We start from the raw sequence: 17873 nt of genomic DNA on the forward strand, positions 1-17873 counted from the left end.
AAAAATATATATATGTAATTTTTTTTAACAGTACTCTGATTCAACAATTCCAGTTCTAAAAATATACCCTAAGGATGTCTGGACGCAGTGGCTCATGCCTGTAATCCCAGCACTTTATGAGGCTGAGGCAGGCGGATCACTTGAGGTCAGGAGTTCAAGACCAGCCTGGCCAACATGGGGAAACCCTGTCTCTACTAAAAATAGTAAAAATTAGCCAGGTGTGGTGACGAATCCCTGTAATCTCAGCTGCAGGGTGGAGGGGGGACGTGCGGGACAAAGGCTGCAGTGAGCTGAGATTGCACCACTGCACTCCAGCCTGGGTGACAGAGACCCTATCTCAAAAAGAAAAAGAAAAAAAGAAAAAAAAATACACACACACCCTAAGGAAATAACTAGGCAAGTGAATTAAAATATTCATTAGTGTTATTAATATAAAAAAACTAGAACAAACCTAAATGTCCATCAAAAGGGAATTAATTAAATAACGATACAGACATACAACAGAATAGTATGGGGTTACAAGAAATATGGCTTATGTGTATATTTAACATGGACATTTTTCCATGGCGGTTTAATAATTTTTAAAATCACTGAACAAACAAAAAAAACCAAACCCATTGCATATCTCTAACCCCTTCTTCAGGCTAGTTACTTAAGACCAACTTTATCTTTTTTTTTCCAACCTTATCTTTTATTCAAAGATGTATGTATCCCTAAAAGTAGCACATGATAATAAAAGCTCAATAAATGTCAAATAAAAATAAACAGAACTTAAAAAATAAACAGAGGAGTATACGTTGTATAATCACAGTTAGGGAAAAAACATTTAAAAGTATATACATTTCCATGTGTATCCAAAGAAAAAAATGTTCATCTATACCCCAAAATGTTAATCACAGTTAACTTAGTACAGAAACTGAAAATAATTGTTTTTGTCCCCTTCCCCCCATGCAAACTTCTTTTATTGAAAAATAAACCCCTTTTAAAAAGGTAGACTGGAAGAGGAAACACATTTCAATCCCAGCATCCGCTCTATCATTTCATTGCTACTCTTTGCCTTTGTTACAATTTTTTATCAGAAGCTCCTAAGGGAAAAAAATTTACCTAGGCAGATCAGTATTACTCTGTTTTATAGAACATTGAAAATGGTTCGCTCTCACTTTAATAGTTTATATTCAAGCTGGTAACATCCTCAATTTAATCAGCAGAGTATAATATAATTGCCACAATTTCCTAAGTCACTGGACAAACATAAAGCTCTATTGTTTTTGCTGATCAATGAATATGGCAATATAGCAAAACCTAACCTACACAATATTCATTTAAGCTGCAGTTAGGTTTCATCTCCAATTTCTAATCATCCCTGTGATTCAGCTTTTCTTTCCTACTACTTCTCTCCAGCAGTGCTGTGGCAGCCATCCAGGTTTTAGAGCTTTTTCAGAGTTGCTGAAATTCCTTTCAGAATAAATAACAAAGGCTGTTTACCTACTTGAGGAAGCCTCCAACACCCATGCGTATAAGTAAATCTACTACACACCCCGACATGACTATTACACACTATGCGCCTGTATCAAAATATCTCGGGCACTCCATAAATACAGACACCTACTATGTACCCACAAAAATTAAAAATTAAAATAATAAATTTACTACAAAAGCACACTCCAGGTGCAAACAGGAAAACCATGTAATTTAGGGAGCTGGTAAAAGCTGTACCCAGGTGGAGAAAACAGCCTTATGTAATGAGGCCTGGGGGTCACCCGAGGTATGTTTCAGGGAAAACAGCGTTCAGAGAAGTGAAGGATCCACGCTACCCCTCACGAGGGGAACATTCACCTTGCACAGGGATCCACGCCAGGAACAGGGTGAACTGTCAATGGCTGTCATGAACTCAAAGGCTAGAAGACTCGCAAAAGGACACCTGCAATGGACAAGTGAGCTATGCCAACAGACCAAGGTACAAATGCAGAAGATAGCACCTCAAAGCTGCCAAGACCAGTTTTGTTTTCGAAGTAGATATTAAATCAGAACTTTAGTAGTTTTCATATCGCAATAACACTACCTGTCCAAATCTCTGTCCAAAAATAACCAAAAACAAAAAACAAATCACCTAAGGCCCAGATCTGGATTTCAAAATAGCATTCCCCACTAAAAGAAACCATGGTGTCTCAGAGAAAACAGACTCCAGGAGTGGAGTAGGGAAAATACAGAATGGACTTGGAGAATCTTTTGCATCAGAAAGTAAAGTTCTCGAAGAATGATAGGGACATGTTAAAAAGGACACAGGAACCAGCATAATGGGGCCCCCACTGGCCAAATGCAGACAATGTGTACATAATAAAATGAATGTAGACACCATCTCAGCCAGGTGATGAAACAAACTGGTATCGTACTACTCTTACTATGATGCAGTGAGAATGATTCTGTGATACTCCCCTCAAAAATGAATGAATCAAAAGGATCACAGGAAAACACAAATTGCAAGGCATTCTATAAAGGAACTGAGCTTTGTGCAGTGGCAGTATCGTAGCCAATGAGGTTTATCAGAAGTGTGATCATTGCTAATTGAAAACTTTTCTATAAAGGAACTGGTCTGTAGTTTAAAAAAAATTAATAAATGTCACAAAGGACAAGGAAATATGCAACATGTAATCTTAGATTAGATCCTGGATGTTATTAGAACAACAGGTGAAGCCTGAGTAGGGTCTGTAGATTAGATATTGGATCAACTAGATATTGTCTACAACATCTTGATTTTTGATGATTATACCATGGTTACGTAGGAGAATTTCCTTGCTTTTTAAAAATACACACTGTAGTATTAAGGCATAAGGATACCATGTTTGCCTTACTGCCAAGTGATTCAAAAAATAACAAACCTCGAGTATGTGTGTGAGGGGTAGTGGGAAGGGAGAACAAGATTTTTTACCACATTAATCAAATGTTAACAGTTGGGAAATCTGAAATCTGGGTGAAGGGCACACAGAGGAACTCTGTGCCATTTTTGTAACCATTCTGTAAATTTGAAATTATTTTTAGACTATTATTTTTTAATTTAAAAAAGCAACAGCAACCCTAAAAGATTATCATCAAAAGGCTTTCTAAGGAGTCTATGGGGGAAAAAGGTGGTGGCCATTATTAACTAAATGATGTCAGTTCTGCCTGGGTGCTCAAAGGGGAGGTGATAGCGGAAGGGGCAGGGAGACATCAAAATCTAACTGATAAGGGAGAATTGCAATATGTCTTTCCTACTTCCTCCCTTAAACTCCAGTCATGTCATCCCTTACTAGTTCAGGCTCAGGCAACTGTGCTTATGTAAAAATACCAATGGATAGCTCTACCAACTGGTTACGAAGTTGTCCAAATGGATGCTGGGGTAAATACGAATAACCGTCTGAAGTAACACCAAAGATTGTATAATGCTTTATTCAGTGACCACAATGCAAAGAAGGTACCAAATGGATTATGGTTAAACTGCCTTTTATGCATTTCATTAATGACAATATTATTGTTTGGTTCTGTAACATGCTAACAAATTTAAACTCTATCATTTGGGAAATAAAGCAATAAAATAAAATTTCTGTTGTGTACCAACTATAGTAGTATTTTTGCGTTATAATTATCATAAACAGTATATCCTATATTCTAGGCACTACCATGGTGCTGAGGTTGACAAAAAAGACTAAAACAGGGTCGCTGCTGGCAAGGTGTTCACAGCATAGTTGGAGAAAGGTCTATGAACAATCATGGCACAGCGTGATAAGTGCAATGGCAACAGCAAGGAGTATTACAGAAACCTGGATGAATGGATAGGAAATAAGACCAGGAAAGGCTCCCTTTAAAGGAGGCAACTCCTGAGGTAAGCCTTGCAGGAAGAACTTCCCAAGCAAAGTCGGCAGAGGAAAGCCATTCCAAATGATGAGAGCTGGATGGTGCGTGACCCAGCACCCTGGGGTGGTCAATGCTGATAAAGCCTAAAACATGAGATCACAGGAGTTGAGCAAGGGCCAGATCATGGAGTTTTGAAGCCATGCTAAGGAGTTTCGACATTCTTTTTTAAGATTTTGTGCATGAAAGACATGATTCAGTCTTCATTTTCAATCTGCAGGCAACAGATTGGACAACCAGCATTCAGAAACAGCATGGAGGCTGCTCTCAGCCCAGACAAGAACTGACCACAGGCTGAGCTAGGGCAGTGGGAATCTGATGCAGGAAGAGGACACAAGCCAGCGATGACTACATTTTTGACTCATAGCACCCTGAGTGTCTTAGGAATTTTTTCACAGGACTCCTAGGCTAAAAAAAACACTGGAAAGTTAAGTAGTTAGACCCAACAACTTAATAAGTACTATGTCCTGTCACCTTAGTGCCCACTGGGCCCTGCACATCTCCCCAACTGCAATCAGACCGAACACTATCACCCTCATTTCTTTTTCAGCGATTTTCAAAAGATGCTTGCTTTTTATCACAGGACTAACTAAAAACATAGCTTCACAGAGATACGAAGTCATCAAAATAAATGAAATGATCTCATGTTGAAACTGTAAATTACTTCCAGCTAGTAGTTTGCAGAATGCCTGACAGATGTCACTACATTTCCCTTGAAAAATCAAAAACATCCTGGAATGCCCTGTGAGTTTTGCTGCAATGCCCCAAGGCGCCTCGGCGCACAGTTTGAAAATCATGACTATAAGCCTATTTAAGAGGCAAGTATCAGGCTGGCTCAGAAACTGACCGGACACAGGGAGACAAAGGGTAACAGAAGAATCAAAGGGTCTCCCAGGTCCCACTCAGATGTCTGGGTGGGGAGGTGACAAGGACAAACGAGAGGAGATAATCAGGCTGCAAAGTCTTCAGGGGGAGCAATGCAGAAGAAATGATTTCAAGCACTTTCTATCCACTGTCTACAAATACACCAGGATAATCTCATTTCACTTTTAGTTTGAGAATTTAACGAACGAATGAAACCTCATACCTAGAGATTTCTCAGAGCCAAACAGAATAGAAAGCATCGTTAAACCACATCACACAACATTTTTAACAAGTCTCCCAACCTTGAGGTGCCCAGTTTTAAAGTAAACGGTGGTAAGCACACATGATGTCCCTCTTTCTCCTCACAAATACTTTTAAAACAAAGTTAACTGCCACACACTTTAAACACTGTTGTTCAGGGGCACTGCTTCTTCCTGTGGCTTGGCTACATGTGAGAATGAGAAAAAGTATCACATTCCATTTTGCTGTCATCAGCAGCTGAAGGAAAGGTTTTAAAGAAGGGAGAGAGGAGAATAAGTTAATAGTTCCAATTACCTATAGCTACAGAACCACTCAGGATGTCTATATTAATGCTGTATCTACTTTAATCCCATCAGGGCTAATCTAAAATTGATTGTTTTTGCCCTTTGAAGTTTCTGTGACCACATCTGTTCCTGAATCACCCAGACCACAGATATGAGTGAATTCCAATGTATCAGGCACAAATAGTTAAAATGAATATATTCCCTGAGCATTTGAAGCAACAACTCTGTTTCTGCATAACAAACTGTTACCGTTTTAATCAAATTGGCTCTGAATGTTGACACCAGCAACACGGAGTCATGAACACCCTCACCAGCCCCAAACCCTTCAGAATGGCAGGTCCTATAAGCCCTGGCCCCAGTACCCTTGACTGTCCACAGGCTGCCATAAGTCACTTTTCTTTCTCCTGAAAACTACCAGAAATTTGGTCAAATGGTGCAAACGTGCGTGGGATGAAAGTAAGGAAAACAGAAGACTCTTCTCCTGGGGCTGCTTTCTTGAATACTACTCACCACTATCACGTAAACCACTGATATCAAACAATGTGAGGGCGTAAGTGCAGTTGCTCTGTGGGTAGCACCCTTATTCAGTCCTGAGGAAGGATGTCTACAACGGGAAGGCAGAGCTAGCCATCACTGAGAGGAGGTCAACCACTGACACTCGAAGCCAGTAAACACCCCTAAGAGAAATGCTCCCCAATAAATTCATGTCGCACTCAGCTTCTTACCAGGTGTAAGTTTTTCACTGTGAGCCAAAAGAAAATTAAATTTAAAATGGGAGGGGGCTGGCACTTCCTGAAAAGTAACCAAGAACACTCACCAAGACACTTGAAAGGTGTAACAAAGCGACTCTTGCATTGCTTTTTGTCCCTCCGGCACCAATTGTCAATACTGACCCGCTGGTTTGCCTCCATCACATTTGTGATCTGTAGCTCTGGATACATCTGTTAAGAAAATAAAAACACACACAATAAATCAATCTGCAGACAGACACTTGCAAGTAAGGATGGAGTGTCTAAGTTTACTCAGCCTCCACGCTTATCCTACATACATCTAAAGTTCCATTCCATTACCCCTGGTTCTAACTGAAGTCATCAAATAAAGATACTGTATTTGTTTTCTTTTGACAGGTTAGATTTCTGAACACTTGCATGCATTCTCTTTTCAAAAGGAATATGTATTGAAGGACAAACAAAAGCAGCAAGCTTTTAGCTCAAAACAAATTCATGAGATGTCAAGTTTGCTTGTAGGGTAGGTGTTGAACTGATGAGTCCATGAGGCAAGTCTATGGAAACGTCTGTCAATGAAATTACAGAACAACATCACCCTGGCCCTGATGCTCATCTCGGTAAGAAGTGGTGGCTGGTGCCTGTAATCCTAGCACTTTGGGAGGCTGGGGAGGATTGCTTGAGGCCAGGAGTTTGAGAGTACCCTGGCCAATGTAGCAAGACCCTGTCTCTATCAGAAAAAATAAATACAAGTTATAACATCTCCTATCACTTTCTCTTTAACACAAAGTTGAATCAGACCTGAGATGATCATTTATAGTACTGGTGGCTTTCTGTCAGTAAGGAGACATGTTTTGTTTTCCATCTTCCAAGACAAGTGGGAGGATGAGAACCAGGCTGCACTTCCATGGCACTTGCCAGGCTTCTGCAGTATCCCTTCCTTAAAGAACTGAGAGCTCACAGAACACGCAGGCAAAGCCTTCAAGAGGTCTCAGTCATACCACACACTTAGAAACAAAAGGCTTGGGGCTCCGGTCATTAGCATCTTGGTCTTAGGTCAAAAGAGAATGACAGAATATCTATTTCTAAGGTAAACAGATTCAACCCTGCCCCAGAAAAATAACAGTTTTAACTTAGTGGCAACACTCTTACCTCCTGACAGTACTGAAGAACTTCTTCTTTCGTTTCAAAGCAGCTCTTGGTGCCTGTTGGATCAGGTTCCCATTTCCCAGTCTGAATGTTCACATGCATATTTAACTTCCCGCAAAACATTGCGATTTGAGGCTCAGCAACAGCAAATCCTGTTCCGGCATTGGCTGCAAGAGCCTACCAAAGGGAAGAAAATTGCAGGTTTACTCCAAAAAGGCTAGCACAGAGACAACAGTCATTCAGGTCTATGTGACAGAATTCATCTTTTAAAAATCTTAATTATTTACTATTTGTATCTTAACAAATCCTTTTCCCAGGAGCTAGAACAGAATAAAAAGTGACTTTTGGATGTACATGATCGAAGGGAAAGGCAAAGGAAAAATCTTATTATTTATTATACTTTAAGTTCTAGGGTACATGTGCACAACGTGCAGGTTTGTTACACAGGTAGACATGTGCCATGTTGGTGTGCTGCACCCATTAACTCGTCATTTACATTAGGTGTATCTCCTAATGCTATCCCTCCCCCGACAGGCCCCGGTGTGTGATGTTCCCCTTCCTGTGTCCAAGTGTTCTCATTGTTCAATTCCCACCTATGAGTGAGAACATGCGGTGTTTGGTTTTCTGTCCTTGCGATAGTTTGCTGAGAATGATGTTTTCCAGTTTCATCCATGTCCCTACAAAGGACATGAACTCATCCTTTTTTTGGCTGCATAGTATTCCATGGTATGTGCCACATTTTCTTAATCCAGTCTATCATTGATGGACATTTTAGTTGGTTCCAAGTCTTTGCTATTGTGAATAGTGCTGCAATAAACATACGTGTGGCATGTGTCTTTATAGCAGCACGATTTATAATCCATTGGGTATATACTCAGTAATGGGGTGGCTGGGTCAAATGGTATTTCTAGTTCTAGATCCTTGAGGAATTTCTAGTTCTAGATCCCTGAGGAATCGACACACTGACTTCCACAGTGGTTGAACTAGTTTACAGTCCCACCAACAGTGTAAAAGTGTTCCTATTTCTCCACATCCTCTCCAGCACCTGTTGTTTCCTGACTTTTTAATGACTGTCATTCTAACTGGTGTGAGATGGTATCTCATTGTGGTTTTGATTTACATTTCTCTGATGGCCAGTGATGATGAGCATTTTTGCATGTGTCTGTTGGCTGCATAAATGTCTTCTTTTGAGAAGTGTCTGTTCATATCCTTTGCCCACTTTTTGATGGGGTTGTTTGATTTTTTCTTGTAAGTTTGTTTAAGTTATTTGTAGATTCTGGATATTAGCCCTTTGTCAGATGGGTAGACTGTAAAAATTTTCTCCCAAAGTTGCCTGTTCACTCTGACGGTAGTTTCTTTTGTTGTGAAGAAGCTCTTTAGTTTAATTAGATCCCATCTGTCAATTCTGGCTTTTGTTGCCATTGCTTTTGGTGTTTTAGACATGAAGTCCTTGCCCATGCCTATGTCCTGAATGGTATTGCCTAGGTTTTCTTCTAGGGTTTTTATGGTTTTAGGTCTAACATGTAAGCCTTTAATCCATCTTGAATTAATTTTTGTATAAGGTGTAAGGAAGGGATCCAGTTTCAGCTTTCTACATATGGCTAGCCAGTTTTCCCAGCGCCATTTATTAAATAGGGAATCCTTTCCCCATTTCTTGTTTTTGTCAGGTTTGACAAAGATCAGATGGTTTTAGATGTGTGGTGTTATTTCTGAGGGCTCTGTTCTGTTCCATTGGTCTGTATCTGTTTTGGTACCAGTATTATGCTGTTTTGCTTACTGTAGCCTTGAAGTATAGTTTGAAGTCAAGTAGTGTGATGCTTCTAGCTTTGTTCTTTTGGCTTAGGATTGTCTTGGCAATGCGGGCTCTTTTTTGGTTCCATATGAACTTTAAAGTAGTTTTTTCCAATTCTGTGAAGAAAGTCATTGGTAGCTTGATGGGGATGGAATTGAACCTATAAATTACCTTGGGCAGTATGGCCATTTTCATAATATTGATTCTTCCTATCCATGAGCACGGAATGTTCTTCCATTTGTTTGTGTCCTCTTTTATTTCATTGAGCAGTGGTTTGTAGTTCTCCTTGAAGAGGTCCTTCACATCCCTTGTAAGTTGGATTCCTAGGTTATTTTATTCTCTTTGAAGCAATTGTGAATGGGAGTTCACTCATGATTTGGCTCTCTGTCTGTTAATGGTGTATAGGAATGCTTGTGATTTTTGCACGTCGATTCTGTATCCTGAGACTTAGGCAAAGGAAAAATCTAACCCTCAATCCCCACCTGGGATACTTCTAACTTTAGAACATATAATCCACCTGCAGTCTGTCCTCGTAAAAGCAAATCTACTTTCTAATCCTTTGCACACACCAAATCATGAAAGTAGAGAATTACTAAAATTCCAATAATTTTACTTAATTTACCCACAAAACAAAATTTTATTGAGCAACTACTATTTTGCAAAGAAATATGCTAAGTGTTTAGGATATAAGAGTGGGCAAAAAAGTCATGACCTGCTTTCTTGGGGCTCTAATGCAAGAGTTAAAACTCACAAAAAGTGTGATCACATTCCCAAATGTCCTAAGGAGGAAAAGAACACACCGTTGAGAAAGCACATAAAAAAGGAATCTGGGCCGGGCGCAGTGGCTCACACGTGTAATTCTAGCACTTTGGGAAGTCAAGGCGGGCAGATCACGAGGTCAGCAGTTCAAGACCAGCCTGGCCAACATGGCGAAACCCCGTCTCTACTAAAAATACACAAATTAGCCAGGCGTGGTGGCGGATGCCGTGGCGGATGCCGGTAATCACAGCTACTCAGGGGGCTGAGGCAGGAAAACTGCTTGAACCCGGGAGGCAGAGGTTGTAGTGAGCCGAGATTGCACAACTGCACTCCAGCCTAGGAAAGAGAGTGAGATTCAAATCTCAAAAAAAAAAAGTTATCTGACCTAAGCTTGGGTAGGAAGCTGATCAAGGAAGCTTCCTAAAGAGAGTGACACTTGAGTAGCACTTTAAGCATCCCACATGGAGGCAGTGTTGATTTTGAGGCAGAGAGATGGTGGGAGAGGCATGCAGGGACAAGAGTCTGCAGACCAAGAAAGGACTTCAGTCCTTATCACTGAAGTGTTGAGAGGCTTTAAGCATAGTTACTATTTTCATAACAAAGCTCTGATGCTTTCTCTAGTTGCACGGTGAAGAACAGACTGAAAGGAAATGAGTGTATGCAGCGAAATCATTCAGGATGCTGGAGTTGCACATTCCAAGAGAGGAATAAATGGTAGCTCGGGCTAAGGTGGACTGGTGGACAGAGAGATTCAAGAGACAATAGGCCTAGGTGTGATAACTGGTATGAGGGATGAGGACAAGGAAGGTTCAAGTTTGGCTCCCATGACTCAAAATGTGATGGCATCATTCATAAACACAGAACACTAAAGGGGATTCATGAATAATTTTCTCTCGTGTTGGGTAAAAATAATCAGCTATTCCATAAGATCTGTCTTTGGCCCGTATCCCTTTATGTGCAGTCTAACCATTAACAGCTCAGAAGCTATAGGTGACAAGTAACATGACGACAGCAAGGCTCCTGCAGACATGCACGAGAAAAGCACAGGCATCAGCCGGGCATGGGGGCTCACACCTATAATCCCAGCACTTTGGGAGGCCAAGGCAGGCAGATCACCTGAGGTCGGGAGTTCGAGACCAGACTGACCAACATTGACAAACCCCATCTCCACTAAAAATACAAAATTAGCCTGGTGTGGTGGCACATGCCTGTAGTCCCAGCTACTCAGGAAGCTGAGGCAGGAGAACTTCCTGAACCCGGAAGGCAGAGGTTGCAGTGAGCAGAGATCACGCCATTGCACTCCAGCCTGGGCAACAAGAACGAAACTCCGTCTCAAAAAAAAAAAAAAAAAACAGACAGAAAGACAGGGAGGGAGGGAGGGAGGAAGGAAAGAAGGAAGGGGAGAGAGAGAGAAAGAGAGAGAGACAGAGAGAGAGAAGCACAGGCATCTCTCTAGAAACATGCCATTACTCATGGTTATAGCCATGAGAGTCCCCAATTGCAAAACCTTCTTCAAAATTTAAAAAAAAAAAAAAAAAAAAAAAGTTCTTAAGTTAAAACTTGTGGAGGAGGAGGGTTAGGTTATATGATCTACTATGTTGTTCTTTTTAAAAACAGCATATACCCGGAAGGCAGAGGTTGCAGTGAGCAACCTCTGGTTTTCCTATTAACAAGAAAGGGTAGCTTTGATGCCCCCACCTTTTTTTTTTTTTTTTTGAGACAGGGTCTTGCTCTGTCACCCAGGTGGAGTGCAGTGGGGCAATCTCAGCTCATTACAGTCTCGACCCCCTGGGCTCAAGCCATCCTCCAGCCTTCATCTCCTGAGTAGCAGGGACCACAGGCATGCGCCATCACACCCAGTATACACGTATTTATTTTTTGGTAGAAATGGGGGTCTCATTGTGTTGCCCAGGCTGGTCTCAAACTCCTGGGCTCAAGTGATCCTTCTGCCTTGACCTCCCAAAGGCCTGGGATCCTAAGTGTGAGATACCACGCCTAGCTGACTTTTAAAATATATGGAAAATGTATGATTTTCTAGGAAACTTTCATTTATTTATGCTGATGAACTACACAGACATGAACAATCCTTCTAATCAGGAACTTAAATTTGATTGTGAAATATATTATGGTCTTTTTCCAGGACCAATTTACCATCTGACATATGTTTTGCTTCAAAGCTTATTAAAATGAACCTGCTTTCTACTAGTATAAGAGAAGGAAGCACCAACCCTTGTTGGACAGCTGGGAGAAAGCTAATTTGGAATTAAAATGTTGCCAATATCTATCAGGGCTGAAAAACACCTCAGTTAAACCCAACAAACAATTAGCACCTTTATTAACTAGAACTGACTTTACCCTGCTGGGATGAATACTCATTTATTAAAGTAGAAGGCCCTCTGCCTTCAGTATGAATGCACATGAACTACAGACTAAGGTGAGTTCCTGCTTCCCCCAAAGAAGGAAAAAACACCTAAAGATATGTGTAGAAAGGAACACACACCTATTCATAGGTAATATTCTAGTGGTGCTTAATTCAAACAAATCACTAAAAGCTATAAAGGATGCACAAGACAGATGTGCATAATTTTCACACTTAGTTCAAGGTGCGTACCAAGCCGGGCACTGTGGCTCACACCTGTAATCCCAGCACTTTGGGAGGCTGAGGCAGGTGGATACCTGAGATCAGGAGCTTGAGGCCAGCCTGGCCAACATGGTGAAACCCTGTCTCTACTAAAAATACAAAAATTAGCCAGGCATGGGGGGGCTGAGACACTAGAATCGCTTGAACCCAGGAGGCAGAGTTTGCAGTGAAGCCGAGATTACGCCACTGCACTCCACACTGGGCAACAGAGACAGAGAATCTGTCTCAAAAACAAAAAAGATGTGTACCAAAAGGCCTGTTCTTTTGTAATCTAAGGATTATGGCTAGAAACTTGGATTGTGTGTGGAGAAAAATGGGGATACCCAAAGATAAAGCTAAGGAAACCCCAGGGATATTTTCGTGTACTGAAACCAGTGCTCTCTCCCGAATCCTTTGCTTCCCACTTCAAAAGCTCAGATAGAATTAAGTGAAGAAAATCCAAGAAGACATGATAAATATGTAAATGAAAAGCCAAATCTACAGGTCGGAAGCAATGTGCTTCCTAAACCTGCTATGAATGAACTCCTATAGTTAAATCTGAAAGCTTCTGAGCAGTGTTTCCTAGATTCTCTCTGGCCTTCTATATTTTTACATTAAAGGCAGCTACTAAACAAATCAGATTTCAGGTGGTATTTAATCTTTCAGCAGTTCAGCCTGCAGAAGGAGAAACCATTTACCCCTTAAATTCCAAAAAAGAATATAGCTCAGAAACAGTAACTAGTTACATGAGGTCACCCAAGCCACAGTGTGGAATGGTCAATTTCATCGTAAAAAGCCATTTATCAGCACCAAAGATTATGTTCCACATGTTACTCATTACGGTTGTTGGCTAAAAGACCACAAGAGTTCCAACTGTATAAATGTTCAGTTTATGGGTCAACCACTAAGGTCAACACATCAGTGGTAAGTGCATTTCAGCTCTGTGCTGAGATGGTCAGTACTATCTTCCCTAAAGAGAATCTTAAAATACCAGAGGTTAAAGCAACAGGAAGAGGCAGCTAAGCACCAACAGATCCTCACATCAGTTACCACCAAGAAAAAGCAGAGAAACTGGAATCAATCCAGACGGCTAATATGCTGTAGTGATTCACTTTTGAGTTCAGAAAGATTAATCCTTGTGGTCTTAAGAGACTCTCAAGAAGGTATCATCTGAAATATAAAAAGCCTCTGTGGACCATGTTTTAGGAGTCAACTAATCAAACATGCCCCAACCCTACCTAGAGCATAAAAGGCTAATTTTTTCTGTAATGTTTGTACTTCTACCTTGAAAATGCCCTTATTTAATGTGCTCTCCATTTCCTTAAGCACAGACTGTGCCTTGATCCATTATATCAACATATAAATCAATCTGTTTCCTAATCTAACATGTTACAAATGGGATTTTGTTGCCAAGTCAGCACTTCTGATATCCTGTAAACCTGGAATCCTCTACCAAAAAAATTAATGCCCCATGTGCTGGCACTTAAGCCAGTCCTTGTGATCTATGCATACTGCAGCACTTTTAAGGCTTGGAAAACAAATTGCATCAACTGCTTCCCTAGCCCAGCACTTCCATTTTGCTTAATAATTCATTCTTAATAAGAAAATCCATTTTATTAATTTGGCTTGGGGAACAGTTTAGCAATCAAAGGACAGAAATTCAACTTGGTAAAAAGTGCTTCTAGTAACTTGGTCGAAAACCTGAAATGGCTTAAGGAAATAAATATGTAAATCTAAATAAATCTAGGTCTCAACCTACTTTAAACCAAGGCCTTTAATCACCTCAAGTGATGCAACTCCTGGGCCCATCTAAGCCTACCTCCCTTCACAAAGCCCTCAGGACCAGGCAGTCCTCTCACTCCAAAGCAAACGTGCACACCCAGTTATCTCTGCCCTCATTGAAGCTACTATTCCAGGATCAAATCTGGTTGCAGGGCTTGTGAAGGTGCCTGCCACAGAGGGAGCATCTTCCCAGGAACATGGTTTGATCCTACTACTGGGAGAATTAGGTCTCTTTGAACAGGAATCCGGCTTTATGAGACACACTTGTATTCAAGTTTCACCCTGCGAAGGCAATGTTAACACAGTTCTGGTTCTAATAAAATGCGGAATGAAGCAGGCCTTTGAGGCATCCAGTTACCACTCGCAAGCTACTGACAGCGAAAGGTACGACGCTCTTGTTCAAAAACATTTTTTAAGGAAAAGTCAGTAAAAGGACCATCTATTAAAAGATACGAAGATCCTATGTATTATTTTCATTCATATTTGTTCAAGTGCTGAGGTACTTCAAGATTCATAAATTTGTTTTATGAACCTTCACCAAAGATTTACTAAACTGAACAAAGTGAAAAAAAAAAAAAATCCTGTTCTTAGTATCCTTTCAAGGTATCTCCCCAAAGATATTGGCTACAAAAGGGAAAACAATTACTTGAGGGCAGAGAGACACATCAGACACCTACGTTAATCTCATCCACAATGAGACATTTGAGGGTGCTGATCAGGAAAGAGCGGGGACTGCAACAGATCTGAGAAGACTAAGCAGCAATGACAAGTAAATGCAATGCAGGCGCCTGGACAGGATCCCAGAACAGGAAAAGGACATTAGTGGAAAAACTGCAGCAATTATTTGAATAACGTCTGTAAGTCAGTTAACAGTGCTGTGCCAGTGCAAACCTCCTGGTTTTGATCATGGCATTACGAGTTATGCAAGATGTCAACATTAAGGGAAACAGGGTTACAGTACAGGGGAACTCTTGTAGTATTTTTGCAACTTTTTTTAAAGTCTAAAATTTGTTCAAAATACAGTGTTTTTGAATTCTGCTTATTATATGCCTAGATTTCAATCTGGAATGCATTGTTTCAATATTAAGAGTCTACTCTGTCAAAAAGAGAAGACACAATTTGAGGTAGTGCAACTAGTAAGTAAAATCGGAACAGGCTCAAAACCTGAAAAGTGTATTATTCTAAACACACGGGGGCCGGGGTCGTGGCTCACGCCTACAATCCCAGCACTTTGGGAGGCCGAGGCAGGTGGATCACGAGGTCAGGAGATCGAGACCATCCTGGCTAACACGGTGAAACCCCGTCTCTACTAAAAAAAATTATAAAAAGTTAGCCTGGCGTGGTGGCGGGCGCCTGTAGTCCGAGCTACTCGGGAGGCTGAGGCAGGAGAATGGCGTGAACCCGGGAGGCGGAGCTTGCAGTGAGCCGAGATCGCACCACTGCACTCCAGCCTGGGCGACAGAGCGAGACTCTGTCTCAAAAAACAACAACAACAACAAATAAACACACGGGTACACATCCTAATACAGTAAAGCCCCATGTGTACACATATTAAATTCTATTTTTCTGCAATTGGAAGACTATTACGATTCTGACCCAGAGCCTAATGTGTAAGAAATGCCACATTTTTTTTTACTGTCCAAACAGTGACCACAGTTTGAAACTTTAAGAGTATCTTTTTCAACAGCAGAGAAGTGAAGCTTCAAACCACTATCTAATAAAATAGCAGGATTCTTGTTAAGCATTTTCCAGTTTTATAGCAGTAAAAGGAAAAAACCTATTCTTGAGAGTTTGCATTACATGAATGGAAAATTCTTGGCCTTTTGATTTGTTAACATTTAAACTTAATTCTAATTAGAAACTGGTGAACTGGGTGTAGGGGGAAAACTCCATGTGTAAAAGGACATTATTCTTACAGTGACATATGCCAGCTGTTAGGTATTACTTTCACAGGCAGTAATTTATACTAATAACCCCAGCTTTTATTAGAGCTTTAAATATTAAAGTATAAATGAGGTATCATTTCCAAGATTGAAAATGGTTTAAGCTGTCTCCAATGCTTTTTATGGAAACATGGTAATTTGTCCATCTGGATTATAGTGGTAAGGAGCCAAGCATCATGATTTAATAGAGGTCTGTCTTTCAGTATGTGTCCCTGAGATGAGAGCTGAGGGAAGTTTTTTGAAAATATACAAATACATAAAATACTTTCATGTAAAAAAAAAAAAAAAAACCCATGCAAAACAGTGTTTACACACCTGAAATTCTCAAATGAACAGGTTCTTCATCGGTCCCTGTGTTTTTTTCTGATTGTCCATTATAAATAGGAAGTCCAAGAAACTTATTTCCAGGGGGTATGGAGACACTAGGGACTGGCCTCGGCCAACCATTACTCTTCTACTCACTGCACTACTGACCTGGGAGAAGGACCAAGAGTGTGGCTTTAAGGCGCAGACACCCCGTGACAGAGCTCCACCTCCATCACTGACTGGCTGTGCCAACTCTGGCAGGTCACCTAACCTCTCTGGGCCTCACTTTCGTATCTATAAGGTAATGACAATAATAACTACACATCAGTGCTGCTTTGACGTTTAAATGAGTTAATACATGTTAAGTGTTTGAAAAGTGCTTGTCACATAGAAGCGCTCTTCAAAGCACTGGTAGCTTTCATTATTACCAGGTTTTAATTTTTTAATCTACAAAACAGGGTTACTAACGAACCGACGGCTCAGGCCTGTTGTGAGGACTCGATTAAGATAACACGCAGAAGCGCTGAGCACAGGGCCTGCCGCAGAGCAAGCACGTCAGCATCACTGTCATCAGGCTGGCTCTTTCCATTCTCTGGCTGCAACGACACAGAACCGGGGCTTGAACCCAAGGTGCATAAGGGAAGAGGCCACAAAGTCCCCACATGACTGGCCATCCTTCCCAAATCCAGGATGGCATGAAATGGGTTTAAAAGAGTGCACACTCCTTCTTTACGCATTAACTATGGACATGAGGAAAGCAGGTTGCATTAACGCTTCATATTTCGTGGGAATTCAGTCACCAAACGTTTAGATGAATGATTTAATACATTTAAATGAAAATGGCCAAGAGTTGCTGACTTCCTGGCTCTAGCCCAGCTTCCGGGACTTGGAAGTGAAGTCAAGATGAATCTGCAACTATCAAAACGCTTCTGTGATCAGAAGAGCACTATGTAAATTATTTTGCTAAACTGGTTTTCCTGATGGACATTCTGCTTCCTTGCTATGAAATCTCATGGAAGTTATTTAATCTCTCTTGACCTTAGTTTTCACTTTTGTGCAACATAAACAGAGTGCTACTCAAAGATTAGTTATTAAATGAGACACCTACAATATTAACTTTTTTTCACACTATAACAGATGGAACTCTATTTTCCTAAAACTCCCCATGCAGGAGAAACATGGCTTAGAAACAAAGATGGCTTCCCTCACTAAGTCAGAATTCACTATGACTCCAAAGCAAAGCAGGCATTTCTCATACTTTGTCAGGCATGCTAACTGCAGAGGTCAGAAAGGCAGGAGGCCTCAGAATTAATATAAGATGATCTAAATGGTGTGAAGTTGGGCTTAACATTTGAACTTGTTGGCCAGCCATTACTTAGGCAGTTATTAAGAGTGTGCTGACCAGTACGTGCAGAGCAGGGCTGGGGGGATGTAGAAGGATATGTTTCCTAAACCTTAGAAGAGTGAAATGATTTCAAGTAACACTCAGAAGTACTACTC

At 40.8% G+C, this 17873-nt stretch overlaps 1 protein-coding gene and 1 pseudogene across 4 annotated transcripts in view; one reads left to right on the plus strand and one right to left on the minus strand.

The window, feature by feature from the left end:
• Positions 1-17873, minus strand: part of APLP2 (amyloid beta precursor like protein 2) — a 68652-nt gene that overhangs the window by 27486 nt on the left and 23293 nt on the right. For all 4 annotated transcript variants that reach the window (XM_030794577.1, XM_030794576.1, XM_030794579.1 and 1 more), the window contains exons 2-3: positions 7175-7348; positions 6115-6238 (exon numbers count right to left, since the gene is read on the minus strand). In XM_030794577.1, coding sequence (XP_030650437.1) covers positions 6115-6238; positions 7175-7348 — 298 coding nt within the window. The remainder of the gene's footprint in view (positions 1-6114; positions 6239-7174; positions 7349-17873) is intronic.
• Positions 2505-2631, plus strand: LOC115830597 (annotated as a pseudogene).

Source organism: Nomascus leucogenys, chromosome 15 (genome assembly GCF_006542625.1).
Source record: "Nomascus leucogenys isolate Asia chromosome 15, Asia_NLE_v1, whole genome shotgun sequence".
NCBI lineage: Eukaryota > Metazoa > Chordata > Mammalia > Primates > Hylobatidae > Nomascus > Nomascus leucogenys.